This window comes from Leptosomus discolor, chromosome 1, assembly GCF_034619465.1.
Source record: "Leptosomus discolor isolate bLepDis1 chromosome 1, bLepDis1.hap2, whole genome shotgun sequence".
Taxonomy (NCBI): domain Eukaryota; kingdom Metazoa; phylum Chordata; class Aves; order Leptosomiformes; family Leptosomidae; genus Leptosomus; species Leptosomus discolor.
The window spans coordinates 67,788,701-67,806,143 of NC_141391.1; the positions used below are offsets into that span (position 1 = coordinate 67,788,701).

At 42.8% G+C, this 17,443-nt stretch overlaps 1 protein-coding gene across 1 annotated transcript in view; it reads left to right on the forward strand.

Annotated features, from left to right (window-relative positions):
• The window catches only part of TMEM255B (transmembrane protein 255B), an 82,397-nt gene that overhangs the window by 52,087 nt on the left and 12,867 nt on the right, over positions 1-17,443 (forward strand). Inside the window, exons 5-6 of the mRNA XM_086482110.1 lie at positions 11,982-12,062; positions 15,949-16,034. Coding sequence (XP_086338236.1) covers positions 11,982-12,062; positions 15,949-16,034 — 167 coding nt within the window. The remainder of the gene's footprint in view (positions 1-11,981; positions 12,063-15,948; positions 16,035-17,443) is intronic.

Consider the following 17,443-nt stretch of genomic DNA (forward strand, 5'->3'; position numbering starts at 1 on the left):
ACCTCCAGCATTGTATTTTACTGCTCAACTGGATGCATTTAATGCAGCTTCTTTCCCTTCTCTTTAATGTAAAATAAATGGTAAAGAGCATTATAAATGTACCCCCCTCAACATTTCAGTCAGCAGGATATTCAGTATTTCAGATGTGTAAAAGTTAGTGTCTTACTAAATGACATTTCTTGCAGTAGTATACTTACAGACTTTCGTATTTCTTATATATTCTGATAGCATTAAGGCAAAAGGGAGGAGATGGGTTGTGTTTCATGAATTTGAGTTATGTTACCAGAAACAGAATAAACAGTTCTTGCATTTTTGTGGAAAAGCTAATTATTCACATGGCACAACATCATTATAATCAAGACAGAGCAATCAGTTCATATAACAAACCCTATAATCAAGGTAATGTAATCAATGTAAGTAATCAAATATAATAAGCAATTAAATATCTAAGAGCATCAAGCAATAACTAAAATTACACCCCTGAATAATATCAGCTAATTGCATCGTTAGAAGCTTGTGTAAAAGCCAGTGGTAAATCTAAGTTTTTAACTCCGCAAACTAGCTGTTGCAGGTATCATGGGAAAGTCTACAGCCTTATTCTGAGGAACATTAGCTAGCAAAACTTGACTAAAGTCATACTCCAGTGCCAGGCTTGGATTTGCCAGAGGTCTGGGGTATTAAGGCAGGAACAGGCTTCCTTGCTGGAGCCTTGTGTGGCCCCAGCTCCCCAGTACAGCCAGTGCAACTGCCCCTGATGACATACTGGCTTGTAGCACAGTGGCCCCAGAGCAGACAGGCACGGTATCACTCAGCAGCTCTGCACACACCTCTTTTCTTCCTGCCACTACCTATGCCTGCATCAGCTAAAGGCACCGGCGCTGCTGACCTCCATGGGGATGTGCAGGGGAGTCAGCTCCTGTTTCTTCTACTTGTCTCACTGCAGGTGAAGGCTAATGGGCCTCTTCTCCTACCTTCATGCCAGGGAGAGTGTGGCCAAAAATCATTGAAAGAAAAGCAACTATTTGAAGGGGATTTAACCTCTCCTAATAGAACTACATCCGTCTGAGAACAGACCTGTCTGTCCACATCAAGAATAGACCTGTCTGTGCATGTCATCTAGCAATGGGGCAGCTCCAGCATCTGGAGGCTTCTCATTTTGGCTGTAGCAGTACTACCAGCCCAGGAATCTTCCCCAAATAAAGGAGAATGAGACTGAGGCTACCACTACAAAATATTTTAAATAGAAGAAAAATCAATGGGGAAATACAAAATGAGACAGATCCATACATGTGTGTTTTTCAGCCATGACAGGTACTCTGAGTACTTGCTGGTTTGAAACACCTGAAATTCATATCTACTGCTTCCAAGCATTAAGAGAAGAGAATTCTGTAGGATCTTGCCTTTCAAATTAAATAGAAAACCTAAAAAGAGCCCCTGGAAAGCACAGTGCAAAGTAAATCTGGTTTGTGAGAGTAAAGAAGTGTTTAAGCCGCACCAGCTGCTTTTCCTATTTTCAGCACTGGAGTGGGGTTATTTCAGCATAGCAGACGAGACAGGCAGAGTCCCTAGGCTGGAGCCCAGCATTTCTGGAAGAAGATTAGCTCCTAAGTTAAGTTCATGCAGGTCAGATGGAGAAGCATGAGAAGGGTAAGTGCTGACTACGGCCTAGAGTGAAACTCTCAGCATTGCTCTGATGGCATGACGTCACCCAAAGCATGTACACAAATACTGTCATGACTCCCTCCTAAGTGTTAAAGCAAAACCGCCTTATTTGCACCAGGCGATCAGTAATGTGTTGTAGTTACAGTAGGAGTATGGCGTGGACAGAAGCATCCCATCTCTTTGTGTCACTCAACCTCACTTTGAAGGGTTTATTCAACTGTACATTTGGGAACCCTTGACTTCTAAGGCGGTGGCAATACATGTAGAAACTGAATCAACACGCGCTAGCCAAATCTGCAGTTTAAGTCAAAAGAACATGTGAAAATCTAGTTCCAGGGCTTATAGTTTCTTAATATATTTTGCTAATTATTGTTCAAGTTTTGAAAAAATAGCAGAAAGTCTGAAAACATTCTGTTCCTCATGGTCCGGTCCATTGCAGCCCTTGGCAGTAGCATAACCTCAGGGCCAGGCTGCTGCACAGATGTAGGACTGTGGGAGTCCAGAAATGGCTTGCTCTTTCTTTTTAGTACTCACCCTTCCAAATCCCTGAACTCCCTCACAGCCCAGGACTTCCTGTGTTGTAAGTCAAGGTCATGCTCTCAAGAGGACAAAGCACAGAAGAAAAAGTAGGAAACAAACACTAGTATCACAGTGGAGGAAAACTGCAGAAATGGAGAGACTTGGAGGCCCACTTGATGAAACTAAACTGACATTTGGATTCAAAACTGATGATGAGCTTGGTGGCAATGAGATAAAAGCTGTTAAAAACTCTAGAAAAGACCCTCTTGATGCATGTTCAAAATGTGAAGCGGGTAGGAATTATCGTAGAATCATTTAGGTTGGAAAAGACCTTTAAGATCAGCGAGTCCAACCATAAACTAAACACTACCAACTCCACCAGTACAGTTAATTTTCTTTCCATAACTTCACTTTCCCAACTTCCTTAATTTCAAATAAGATTAAGATATTTTATAATTTTTGTCTTTCAGGCATGTCTCCATAGTGTTCAGGACTTTATTTTCTAGCATCTGGACTTCCTTGCAGGGTCATAGTTTTTCGAAACCTGGGGTTTTGTAGCAACCACAACATTCCAGATTGCTGTCAGCCAAATGCTTACAGCCAATTTATTATGTGTTTTCTTAGTGAATGAGCGAGACACAGATGCAGTGGCTGGTTCAAGTACCAGCTCCTTTAGCATCCCTGGCTCTGACTGAAAGAGCACATCTGCTCAACCCAGTGCAGCAAAGGCCAGGACCTGATGCCTGACACTCCCATAAGAGCAGGCCCTGAGGTTGAAGAGAGAGAAGAGAAGCCCTTGGTGGTGGTGGGCAGTCCCAGGGTACTGGCCTGTCCAAGGAGGCACCTTTTCCTAGGGGAGCACATGCTCCGTCCTGCCCAGAGGCTCCTGCGGTTGAGCAGTGACCCCTCTCTTCCCAGCTGCTCTCTGTAATGCAAAGGTTATGAAAATAATGCCATTACTTACAGAAATAAATTTCAATGAGGCATATGAGGAGTGGTATTTTAATAACTATCTGTAAGCTCTGTGTACAAGAGTTTAACATCTCATGAATTATGGGTAAGGCATTCTGTTGGTGTGCCAGGAGGTTAAGGATTCTTCATCAAGCACAAGAGAAAATACAGGTCTGTAAGAAACTAGCCAGTTTAAAATGGTTATTGTAATGAGTTTTCTTTTTCATCAGTTGGTGTGTGTTCAGTATTTGGAAATCTGGAATTGGAGAGTTCAGGGGGTGGGTATTATTTCTGCTCTTTTCTTAAAATAGTGAAATTATGCAAGATATATTGTTTCCTGAAAGCCTTTTCTGATCCAGAAACTGCAAATTGCAAGCTGTTTAGCTGCCAATGAGTAAAACCCCCAAACTATTGTCAAAAAACCCCACCCTTTTTTCTGATTCCAGAAGGTATAATCATGTGCTTTATGTGAGAGTTGCAAGGCTGAGGAGCAAACAGGAGTATAAGATGCTTTGTTTCTTAAAGCTGATACTCCCTCACCGCGATATTGAGGATACTGACCTGTACCTTAGACTCAGATGTTCCTTAATACCCATCTTGTCACAGCCAATATGGAAGCTGTTCATAACTTTTTAAAAACGCACAATTTTTTTTTGTTTATCAGTGAACGCACAAAGGTGTTTGTTTGTATTAATCACTCCTATGAATCCTTGAGATCCCCTAGCGGTGGTCTTCCTCAGGAGATACCCATCTCGTTGAGAATGTTGTTGAAAAAGACTGAGAAACTGCTTTTGGTCAGAGAGAGACAGGAATGACAAAAGTTCTGTAGCATTTCCTCTCATTATTTGTACAGGGTGGGATCCAATCAGCTTTAGCTCAGGTCCCCAGCCAGTGATCCAGTCTGCCTGCTTTCCCAGACTCCTAATATGTTGGCACCTTCTTTCATGTGATTCTTCTATCTTTGGTCTGAAAGCTCTGTGGTCTGTATGCTCCCATGTGCTATGTGCTCTCAGATGGTCAGTGTGAGGCAGATGCAGATACCTATGCTCCATCTAGCCCTCCGGAAAAGCATAAAAGCTAGTTGCTAATAACATCTATTTGTTCATATTTGCATGCCTGCTTTCAGAAAGTTAGCAGAGATCCTGATCTTGAAGGGAGTGATAATCTCCAGAACACCCAGCTGCTGGCACAAGGCTGAGCTGGCACTGAAGGATTATGTTTCGGTTTGCTTTTAGGATTAAACTTGAAAAATCTTGGCAGCTCCCGCTCCTATTCATTGCTAGCTATGCTGTAGATGAAAAGGACCTACAAAAATGTTGTAGGAAGAAAACAGAAAATGAGAAACTTCAAGTTAATGAGCCACTAAAAAACATTAGTCTGGTTTTGGACTCCTCAATTTTGTCTATATTTGTCTTTTACATGTGCCCGGGACCGTTCTGTGGTCCCCAGGCCAACTGGCATGGTGAAGCCCACGTCCTTACTCTTAAAGTCTCTCAGAGTCGCAGGCAGCATGGCAATGTCCAAATTACTTACTGGGAATGGTTCTTGGCCAATGCTAATTTCCAAACTGTACCCAGAAATGGTTTTGGAAGAGTGATAGTTCGCCCAGGCCAAAGCCAGCATAGGCACAGTTCTAACAATTTAATGGGCTAGATGATCAAGTTTCTGGCCTGGGAACATTCCTTGGCACTGATTAAGCTACTTTTCTATCGATGCAGCCATGAAAGCTAAGACTAAATAAATACTGTAATTGGAAAAAAAATAGCCCTCACTATATGATTATTTCAATAAATTAGCCGTGTTTTATATCTGTAAAGTGTGGCATAAATTTCAGTCCATACAGTTTATGCTGTATCTCAGTTTTCAGAAAGTGAACTTACATGTAAGGGAGATGGAATTTTCCCTATGTTATCCAAAATATATGTGTTCTCCAAGGAAACAAAAACTGAAATAGAAAAATCTACTTTCCGTACCTCAGTTAAGAGCCATACTACCTCCTCCCCACAGACATTGTATCAAATCCACCAAAGATACTGTTCAAAGAATACTTTCCTTGCACAAATAATGTATTGCAATGCTCCCACCATCACAGAGAATGTGGGTTTTTTATTGTATGCTCTTAAAAGAAAGCAGCCAACCAAACCAAACCCTTCTATAGCCCAAATCTCTTCCTTGGCGTAAAGCCTTCCCTCTTAGCCATCTGTTCATCACTCCCAGGTTCTAATCCACATACAGTAAAAATATTGAAATAAAAGCTGTGAAAGAACACAGAGAACTAGAGTTTGCTCTGTAGGGTTCAAGGCTGAGCAGTTCTGATTTGCCTGAAATTAAAGAGAATTACTGGGTGTCCAGATTTTTTTGACACCTCTGAAAATTTTCTTAGACTCATCCCAGTCTGACTGTATCTGCCCATTATACACAAACACACTCATATGTAATTAGCTAAGAAATCATCTTTTCCAGTGCTCAGAAGGGTTGAATAAAACCATCCATTTTTCCTTTACATCAATAAATCCAAGCATGCAACTACATTTTTATACAGAATTATTCCTCTTTTTGCCAGCCTACTGGTGGTTGTCCTCTGTGTATATCAGCAGAGCTCTACCCAATCAAGGACTCGTAGGTGTCCTATATGCGTACACAGTCTGCAGTGAGCAATATGAAAATACAAAGTATTTTATGAGCAGTCTGTCAGAAATACTTTTACAGCTTTGAAGTATATCTCATTTGCCTTTCTTATTAGAGGCCTATAAAATCCAATAGGTGCTAATGTGGTGTGGCATACTGTTGGATAATTTTTAAGCACATCTGTGTGGTGTCTTGTTCATATAAAATGCCTTAGTAGACAGACAGAGCACAGCACCTCTGTGGCACAAAAATCTAATTCAAATAGAAGCTTTTACCAATGCAACTTTTCGGCATCTCCAGTGTACCTCTAGTTAAAAGCTTCATGCTTTAGGTGTTGAGTTCTGTGGGTGTCTGGATAAAGTCAATGTTACCTAATCTTTGTTATTCTTAGGCATGCGATCATCACTCATTTGTTTTGATTTGGGTTTGCCAGACTGATGGCACATACAAATGCATTTAGAAGAACAGATTGAATGCAGAAAGCAGGCTTGCTTTTCAAAATTAGGTGCATGAAGAAAAGTACTCATTTGCCACGATTGTGCATGCAGATGTATTAACTGTATTCACAGTGGTTGCTTCCATGTCACAGCTCTGACCTTTTTGCTGCACAGCAATATGAAGCGATAATAGCTGGTATGGATTAATCAATCACCTCGCTCCCCAGGGAACAGTGCTGCTTCCAGTCACAAGCTCACTTGGATGAAAAGCATGTTTGTCTTCTCCCTCAGAGACAAAACCACAAAAGGACCAATTTCTTTTTTTAAGAGGAAAGATGCATAAAGGGTAGGAAAGCTGTGTGAGCCAATAGGTCAGGGCCAAGGTGAGGGTCTCCCTGTACTTGATGGAGGCAGATTAGACGGCTCTCTCACTGTCTTTGACAAGACACAGAGGTGTCTGAGGGGAGGATCTTAGCATTCAGGGCCAGACACAGCTTCATAGTGTGATGTGGTGGTGTCACTCATCAGCAACCTCTAGTAAGGGTATGCATGCCCAGAAGGTAAGGTCAGGGAGCACCTGCCTCCAGGTGCTAAGGTATATTTGCTAAATTCACAACTTATGATACTTTGACAGAACTTGTTAATATGCTCATACCCTGAGGTAGGCTCTGACCCTCTTCACAAAATCACAGAGTTGCTGAGGCTGGGCAGCACCTCTGGAGATTGTCTGATACAACCACCTCTGCTCAAAGCAGTGTCAGCTAGAGCAGGTTGCTTTGAACTGTGTGCAGTAGGGCTTTGGGTATCTCCAAGGAGGGAGACTCGACAACTACTCTGGGAGAACTGTTCCAGTGTTTAATCACCCATAAAGTAAAAGTTTCTTCTTACGTTTGAATGGAAATTCCTGTATTTCAGTTTGTCTCTGTGGCCTCTTGTCCTTTTCCTGGGCACCACTGAGAAGGGTCTGGCTCTATCTTCTTTACTTCCTCCATCAGGTATTGAGACACATTGATAAGGCACACCTGAGCCTTCTCTTGTCTGGGCTGAACAGTTCCAGCTCTCTCAGCTGTTTCTCTTATGACACATACTCCATTATCTTCATGGTCCTTTTTTGCACTCACTCCAGTATGTCCATGTCTCTCATACTGGGGAGCCCAGAACTGGACCCAGCACTCCGGATATGTCTCACCAGTGCTGAGTAGAGAGGAAGGATGACCTCCCTGGGCCTGCCGGTGATGCTCTTCCTAATGCAGACAAGGATACTGCTGGCCTCTTTTGTCACAAGGGCACATTGCTGGCTCATGTTTAACCTGTTGCCCACCAGGAACCCCAGGTCCTTCTCTGTAAAGCTGCTTCCCAGCTGGTAAGCCCCCAGCCTTTTCTGGTGCATAGGATTATTCCTCCCCAGGTGCAGGATTTGGCATTTCCCTGTGCTGAACTTCTTGAGGTTCCTGTGGGCCCTTTCTCCAGCCCAGGTCTCTCTGAATGGCAGCACAGTCCTATGGTGTTTCAGGCACTCCTCCCAGTTTTGTATCATCTACAGGCTTCCGGAGGGTACACTCTACCCTTCATCCAGTTCAGTAGTTAAGATGTTACACAATGTTGTCCCTAGTATTGACCCCTGTGGTAGACCACTATTGAGTGGCCTCCAGCTAGATCTCATGTCACTGATCACAACACCATGACCCCAGCAGTTCTGCCAGCTTTCAGTCCATCTCACTGTCCATTTATTTAGCCTGTACTTGATCAGCTTGTTTGTGAGAATATTATGAGAGTCTGCCAAAGACCTTACTGAAGGGAAGATAAACAACATCCAGAAGCAGATGAATGATAAGTGCCACTCATCCATGAAGCCAGTCACATCCTTGTAGAAGGCTAACAGGTTGGTCAGACGTGATTCCCCCTTTGTAAATCCATGTTGACTATTCCCAATCACCTTCTTGTCCTTGAGATGTTTGGAAATGGTTTCCAAGATTATTTGCTCCATCACCTTCCCACCAGTGTGTAATTCCCTGGATTCTCTTTCTTGCCATTCTTGAAGATGTGAGTGACACTTGCTTTCTTCAAGTCCTCAGAAATGCTCCCTGAACACCATGACTTCAAAGATAACTGAGAGTGGCTTTGCATTGACGTCACTGAGCCTTCTCAGTACTCATGGGTGCATCCCACCAGGTCCCATGGACTTGTGTATCTCCAGTTTGTTTAAACATTCCCTAACCTGATCCTCCTCCAGCAAGGGTAGGTCTTTTTTGCCCCAGAATTTCCCAGTGGTCTCCGTTGAAGACCAAGGCAAAGAAGGCATTGAGTACCTCAGCCTTTACCCTATCTTTTGTCACCAGGTTGCCTGCCTTATTCAGTAGCGTGCCCATATTTTTCCTAATCTCTCTTTTGCTGCTAATACATCATTAGAAGCCTGTCTTGTTGCCCTTTGCAGCCCTCACTGGATTGAATTCCAGGTGAGCTTTGGCTTTCCTAACCGCATTGCTGCATGGTCATATAATTTCTCTATTTTCCTCCTTGGTGACTTGCCCCTGATTGCATTTCATGACTTCCTTTTTATGTCTGAGTTAGATCAGGAACTCCTTGTTCATCCATACAGGCCTCCTGCTGCCTTTGCTTGATTCCCTGCCAGTTGGGCTGAACTGTTGTTAAGTTTGGAGGAGGTGATCCCTGAATATCAACCAGCTCTCCTGGACCTCACTGCTTTCCAGGACTGTATCCCATAGGATCTTCCAAGCAGATCACTGAATAGGCTAATGTCTTTTGTCTTGAAGTCCAGGGTTGGGATCCTGCTTTTTTCCCTGCTCCCTCCTCTCCAGATTCAGAACTTCACCATCTCATTATCAGGTACAAGGCTGCCCCTGACCTTCACATCCCTGGCCAATCCTTCCTTGTTTGTAAGCGTGAGGTCCAGCAGAGCTCCTCTCCTTGTCAGCTCCTTTATCACCCACGTTAGGAAGTTGTTGTTAATGCACTCCAGAACCCTCCTGGATTACTTGTGCCCTGCTGTGTTGTTCCTCCAGCAGATACATTATGCCTCCCTCAGATATTGGGGTAAAGGCCTTTACTACTTTGAAGTAGTAAGTCGTTAAAGTACTTCATGAGCACCAGGGCCTGTGAGTGTGAGGCTTCTTCCAGTTGTCTAAAGAAGCCTCATCTACTTTTTCCTGATCAGGCAGTTTATAGCAGACACTCACCACAACATTGCCCATCTTGGTCTGGTCTCTAATGCTGACGTATAAGCTCTCAGTTGGCTCCTCGTCTGTCCTTAGGCAGAGCTCCATGCATTCTTGCTGCTTTCTTTCATAAAGAGCAGCTCCCCTTTCTGCCATCCTACATGTCCTTCCTAAAAACCTGTATCCATCCATGGCAGCACTCCAGTCCTGTGAGCTATCTTACCCTGTCTCTGTGATCCCAGTGAGATCATTGCCTTGTGACTGCACACAAACCTTATACCGTCTGTTCTCCATGCTATGTGTGTTAATGTACAGATACTTCAAAGAGTTCTAAGCATCCCAGAAAAGGGATGAGAGCTTTCCTTGTGCTGTCCTATGGGTTCTTCCTTATTCACATGCGTACACTTGAAGTGGGCCTCATTTAGCCCTGTTATATCAATTATGAGATTTGTCTTGTCCACACCACCCTTAACCTCACTTAACTTGTCTCATTGGTCCACTACTTCCTCACCTGATTGTTGTTCCTCATCCCTCTCCTCTGTTGCTCCTCATTTAAAGCTCTTGTCACCAGTTGACTAGACTGTAAGCAAAAATGCTTTTGCCCTAATTAGTCAGGTGGATCCATCTCATCTCTTCCAGAAAGTCCTTCATCATGAAAGATGCTCTCGTGGTTATAAAAGCCAAATTCCTGCTGCTGACACCAGATGCACAGCCAGTTCTTGATCTACTGGATCTATCCAGCCCTCCTAAAGCCATTTCTCCTCACCAGCAGGATTGAGAACACCACTTGGGCTCCATGCACTTGACCATAGCCCCTTTCCAGGATCTTCCAGGATCAGACTGAAACTTGTTATTGTTGTGAATATGATGGACAGCAGTTTTTCATGGATTTGCTTCTTATGGCAGAAAAACCTGTTTTTACTGCTCAGTCCCTTTCTCTCATTTCATCCTCATGCAACAGATGAAATCAGGGTTGGAGTACAATACTCTATGAAAGAAGGGCAGCACAGCCTGTGGCTGATACTATGCTTGCTGTGTTAGCAGAGAAACTACGATCCTGTTAGTCCTCCCAACCAGATCTGTTCCTGGAAGTCAGGGCTAAAGGCTAATGCTTTCCCAGGCCTATGGAAGAATGTTGTATTAGTTCAAGACATGGCATACTGTTTGTGTGGTATTTCCTTTTCCGTTAGAGAAAAAGAGCTACTGAAGCATTTTTTCTTACACTTGTGTAATATAAATAAATATTTTTGGATGCATGAAGCTAACCTTTCCCTAACCCTTGGGACTTGGTGTCCAAACTTTCCTGGGTTTGCCAGAGTAATCAGAAAGGCAAACAAGCTCTTGGGATGAGCTTTATTCATTGATCTGTCTGCATTCCTGCCTAGCTCTGCATTTTAACCGGTTATGTATTTTGGGTCAGCAGATTTACACAGTGCACACTTCATTATCCAGCAAGCATAGACTGCTCAGAAGTCTTAAGAAGTGCAGATCTTTCTGCAGTTTCTGGGTTATTCCTGAATGGGTCATAAAGCTTTAAAGTGCAGTGGAAGTTAATCAGCACAGATTTCTGCTAACAACTTAAGTAGTCCTTTGCTTATAAGTTAGCATGGAAAGAGGGGATGTCAGATAGTGGGTTTCCATCTTCTCTCTTTGAAGTGGTCTGACTGACATATTGGGAAGGACTTGAGTGCTTTCGAAGGCACAGATCAGGACTAGCTAAGTGACAGAAAGCTGAAAAAGACTTTTTTTTTGCCAACATAAGTCATTCCCTCACTTTGCTTTGGCAGAGACATCTGATCACAGAGCACACTCTTCTGTTGTCAAATCCTCCCTAGGCAAATATGGTCTAGTCCTGGGACTGACTGAGGTATGCACCCTCTAGCCTTCAAACTGGCCATTCATTAAGTTCAGAAACACACGTCTTCCATCCAGCCAAGGATATTTCATTGTGTTCTTCCTTTATATCAGCTTCTGGGAACTGTTACAAGCAAAATATGAAATATGAGCAGTGAATGCATCTTTTGCAATAAGCATATATAGCAAATAAGGCAAAAAAACCCAGTGCAAATTACTTTCCCTTTTTGCCTTCGTTTCTTCACTATTTTTTGTTTTGCTTTTGGGGTTCGAAGTATGTGTACTAAGTGGAATGCTTGAAGTATTAGCTATTTTACTTTGTTTTCATGATGGACATTGTTGAAATTCTTTAAAAAAGTCCCGTATCTTGAAGACAAATAGCAAAGTAACTGTTTGTGCTAGGTAAGACACTGTACCAGGAAAAACAGTGATGAGACCATTCTCATAGAGCAGTACTATTTGTCATCAAGCAAGGAATTGGTTAAGTGCCAGGGGTGATGTCTTAAAAGAGGTGACTGGTACAGAGAAAAATAAATGATACTCACGTAGCATAGTGGCAGAGTGAGGAAGGAAAATGTAACCCTGAGGAGAGCCATTCTGGACAGAAAGCCAATATGGGGGGGTATGTGAGCCACTTACCCAAGTGTCTGCAGTGGCTTCAGCTCCACAGAGCTGTAAGTATCTGGCATGGGGACATGGTGCCTTCACACTTTCTCCAGACTGACTACTTCTTTGACTATTTTTCTCTTTACAGGAACCCAGACCTTTGTATAACAAAAGGTGCCAGTTTTATTCAAGTGGAGTGGGATTCCTATATGATGCCTACCAGACAGAGGTAAACAAACTCACCTCATCACATGTTAATTTCTGGTGTGCTTTGAGGGGCTGGGGAGGAGGGAGGCACGTGTTTGACAGCATGTCTGTGCATGTAGGTCATGGGTTAATAGAAACCCTAATGTTTTTTCTTGCACAAGTGACTCCCCGCCTGTCTAAGCCTCTGATGATTGGAAATCATTACAACCAGTGAGGTTTTGAGTCATCATCAGTGTTTCTATCCAGTACATTACTCTGGGGCTGGAATGATTCCTAGTCCATCTATACTGTATAATAGCTGTCTGGAATGTATTTGTCACATTGGCATCTTTCTCTAAGGAGGTTTTTGTAGACTTCAAGTGGAATAGGAAATATCTAAATGAATCCATTTGCATTGTCCAGAAGACTTCAAATCTTCTCTGTATTTATCCAGCATAGGCCAAGAATGTCAGTGGTTTGAATGCAGCTTTTTTATTATCTCTATGACATTAACATGATCGGAAAAGTGCCCATACCCAAAGGCTAACCTCCTGAGAAGTCTAGATTTAGTTTCTTTTCCTATTTTTCATTTTATTATTGTGAAAAATTGGTGGAAGTGAAAAGAAAATCAAGCAGAGCAGGACTGAGAACAGCTAAACAGTGGTATAACTCAGAAGCAGCCAGATGTCTTTCATCACCATTCACCCCATGGCTAAGAAAACGTGTATGGGGAATGTTACTGCTTATAATTCTAGACAGCTTAGCAAAGTACATTACCAGGTTAAGTAGCTACTACTCTTTAAATCTTGCTTCTAGGACACCCCGTAGTTGATTCCAGAAAATGTATGACTAAAATATTTCATTGACCTCCTTGGCTAAAGACCTACCCAGACAAACTTATGATCTGTGACAACACCCTTTTCTGTAAGTTTTAATCCATCCTCTTCTAAAGTGTGCATGCACACTCAGACACCGACATGGCCTGAAAAATGCTTCTAGTTCCTGTAATAAGCGTGTAGCTGGCGTCACACTGACCACAACTCCCTGCAGGTGACCCCAGCCTTGGGCTTCTGGCCAGACAGGTTTCCCTAGCTCTGTAGATTCTGGGAATGTCTAAAGTTGGGCCACCCAGAGCTCCTTGCTCTATTCTGGCAAAACCCCCATCACTTTTAAAAGTGTAGTTAGTTGGTAAAAACATTCTGGTCTGGTTGTCCACTGATCTAGAGTCGGCATGTGCTAATTCAGAGTTAATGATCCATGCCATTTGAACTTGGCTTTTTCTTTTCCAGAGTTAGCCAGCTAGTGAGTAGGGGACATGCTCTGCATGCCAGGCTAACACCTAACTAGGAAGGCAGATTGTTTACTTAGTGCGAATTTCCTTTTGATTGCCATCCCTAGCCTGTGAGTCGTCTCCCGCTCATGTAGCTTGCCTGTTTCAGTTCTTCTCTTTGCTCAAAGCAGAAAGAATATGATTTTCTTGCAATTACCATGAGGTGAGAACATTTCATCTAGACAGGCACAAACATCCAAAACATGAGAAAGCTAAATATCTGATCACTGAAATGAAATAATAGGCCTTGACATGCAGAATACCCACAAATGGCCTGTTTCCACCACCTTTGCTCACACCACACAGTAATGTGGTTTTGATTTTTTTTCACTGTTCTGCTAAAAAGGAGTGTCTTGCACTTTGCAAATGTTAAAAATGCAGTGATAAAAATAGACAACTACAGTAACTCCCTTGGCCAATAATATCATACGTCGTGTAGCCTAGAAGCAGCTAAAAACATGTTTAATATCTTGCTTATCTCCCTCTTTTGTGCTTCTAGCCTTCTGCAGTAAAAAGAGGCAGACTGGCTTTATTCATGCTTGGAGAGGGGAAAACTACTTTTATTCCCTATCATCAGGAGTGGTCCCCAAAGTCATGCATCAGAACAAACCACCTTTTTAGCAGCCCACTTATCTTACGAAGCCCTCCCATCCCAATTATGCATGTTGAATGGGAAAAGGGTACTTTAACTATGCAGGTCCCAGGCCATTTTGACTGCATACAGGGGGTCAAAATCAAAGTCTTAAGTTCCACTCGGTGCAAAAGCGCTAGGGCGTCCCAACAAAATGACTGTGGTAGCAGATGCATTGGCACACTCTGTTCCAGGATGAGCTTTCAAACTGCTTCGAGAAGTAGCGAGATGTGATGTTTAAGTCACTTCTGAGCTGAATCATGATTAAGCCGACACAGTCGTTGAAAGTAGCATGCTCCTCTTCTGCAGTAAATTGCTGCTCAGGCTGAGGATGGCCAACAAAGCCCTTATGTGAAATTCCAGTAAGTTCAGATACAACAGAACGAGGTTGATGAAACAAGGTCCTGCCTCAGGGTGAGATATTCTTGGGGGATGTGTCTGTATCAAGCTTTGAGCTCCACTTCCACATTGCAGCCTGAACTGAGACTGTACTTTTATAACCTAACTTCCATTTTGGGTTAGAAGAGCTGATTTGTATGAGACACTAACCACAGCAAAGCAAACCAACCCCAAGGCGCCATTTTAACTTCCTTTTAACTTTGGCTTTGTCACCCAACTTCCACTGCTCAAGCAAATCCTGCTAAGGACAAATGTGGCAAGTCTGAAACCAATTGCAAGATGAACTTTCTCTGGTGCTGAGTGTGTGTGTTTAAGGCTTTGCTTCTTCCTGGAAACAAACACGTGAGGAGTACAGATTCATCAACACTGGAAGTTTTCACACTAAAAAGGATGCACAGATCCAGGACTCAGGAGTTGAGAAACATCTGATTTAACATCTCCTGTGGAGATTATCCCACAGACGAACACATTCATGGCTAAGGAGAACTGTCTGACAGAAGCTTTTCAAAACCAGGCATGTATTCCTAAGCATGCTTCTTCTACTTTTTCATTATGAGGAATTTTCCATTCAATAATATATTTTATTTGAGTTTTGGAAACAAAAGACTTCTCAGTGGTTACGGTACATTTTTTTCCTATATCAAAATAAAAACTATAAAAAGAATGTATTTTCTGACCTGCTAGCTTTTAAAACCTGACAGTTCTCCAGGATTTCAAAGTCAATAAGCTAAAAATCTCAGGGAAAAAAAAAGCCTTACATATAAACTGTTTCAGTTGGTCTGTAGTGCCAAGTAGAAGTGATTAATGCTTACCACACTTAAATCATTAAAATGATTTCTTGTCTGGATGGAGAGTGGCTTACATGTGCCTACTTTTATTGTTCTAGTATCTGTCCATCCCTGCAATTCCTGCTCCCACAAATAAACCTTTTCAGTTTTCTACTCAAGAGCCTGCAGTAAATGGTACTTATTTGCTGGAGTGCTTGGATCTTTTCTGAGCAGTTTTGTTTGTGGGTCTGGAGATTGTTCTTCTTGTTGTCCCTAATTATTTCCTTCTTCAGGACGGTGTTACTGAAAGGAGAGAGCTCCAATTTATTGGAAGCTGTTCAGATAAATTGGCTTCTTTGCCCATTTCTCCACTATAATAGAGTGGTATTCTTACCCACTTCAGTAGCTTGCTGTGGTGTATCTCTCAAGACCCATTGTCCCTGCATCGTAGCCGTAGGGACCTGTATCTCACAGCTGCAGACTCTGGGTCTCAGCAAAATAGCACCAGGCAGTGCAGCAAAGTGCTTGAAAACTCTGGCAGCCCTGGCTGCAAGTCAATGCTGGCAGCTCTAGGCCCCATAGTGCAAATGCCCTGAGACTCAGGGGCTGGTGTCCTGACTGAAACTCCTGGGAGCTCAGGGATGTCCTTCTGCCCTGCAGTCATGGATTTTGGAATCTCAGGATCTTTCTGCACAACAGGTAATAAAACCTGACCCTGCAGTAGCTGCTTCTTTGTGGTCAGTAGGATGATTCACATGACAGAAATACTGAGAATGAAAGTCAGTCTCTGTTTTTTTGGCAGGTGACATGTTATACCTTAAACAGCAAGTGCCAGCTGAAAGTAAAGAGTAACACGTGCTATTGCTGTGACCTGTACAACTGTGAGAAGTAAGTGCTTGTGTGCAGTCAATGGCCTCCGAGAAATCCTTGGTTCTTTGTCCCTCCTCTTAAATGCTAGGGGGGGTGCCCTTAGGCCTGGAGAAGCAACACAAGGGGCTTGTATGCTGAGCAATCCAGTTCCTCTGTGACTGAACTCCTGGTGCCAGCAGAGAAGAGGTCAGGGGTTGCATAGTAGTGTTGGCATTATTTCAGTTTCTTTTTCTTTAAATATGTCCATAAACTGTTTACTGTGTGATCAAAATCGACCACTCAGTCATTGCCCTGTCGAGATTTATTGTTGATCTTGCAATGCAATTTTCCCATTAGATTTAATGAATCCTTTTTTTCTTCCAGACTGGGGGAAACAAAATGCATAGGAACATAGGTGCCCAGAGGTCATGTTGTAGGCATATGCAGAACTCTTTTGTTAGCAACAGCCTCTGTAGGCATGGAGTTTTGCTAAATTGTCACAGGATACATACAGAAGGTGTTTTCTGAAGCCGGCCATTTGACTTCATCATTACCAAAGCATGAAATGTCAGAAGATAAGAGAGGAAAGGTCTGGATATGCTTACAAAGATCAGCTGAAGGTTAGCACAGGGCTGCCATGCAGCAATTTAACTGGAGTAAAAATGCTGGTTAGGAAAACTGCATCACAGCAAAGTCCAAGGGCTTATAATGTGGAAGACGGATGAAATGAACTCGCACAACTTCTCCTGTTTTGCCTTCTTTTCACATGCTAGTAACCCAGAACAACCCCAGTCCTCTGTAAGCATTGGCTAGTGTGCTGCCAGACATGAACATTTTAGAATGTGTAGGGGAATGAGGCTGGTACAATGAGGCTTATGCGTAAAAGAGTAGCTCTTGGCCAGATCCTGACTCAACTAGAGAAGCAAAATGAAATTTTGGATTAGAGGGAAGTCATCGATGAATGTGTATTTCTCATGCACACAAGAGACACAAAGTGAGTGCAGGTCTATGAACTGGATTAAAATCCCCTATGAATGTTAGTGTCTTTTGCTTGTGTAAGAAATGTTAATTCTGGACATGATGGAGGTATACAAAACAAATGAAGTGGGAAAGGTAGAGTATGCACAACTTTGGCCCCTTTTCTATGATAGACAAATGATGGAACATCATAGTTGCAATGCAGTATGTATACATTGAGAATGCTTTCTTCCATGGTACACAACTAACTGCTGCATGTTAACACTGAATCGAACAGCCCAACCCAATACAGAGCTGGGATCTTAAAAGGGTGAAAGCATCCAGAGTTATCAAATAAAGTGACCGAAACACTGTTGCTTAAAGTGTAAGGTAACAACAAGGAGAGAGCAGGAATACACCCCCTCCAAATGGAGATCCTCAGTGCCATTTTTCTAAGACATTTGTCTGAAACACCTGGGACTGATCACTGC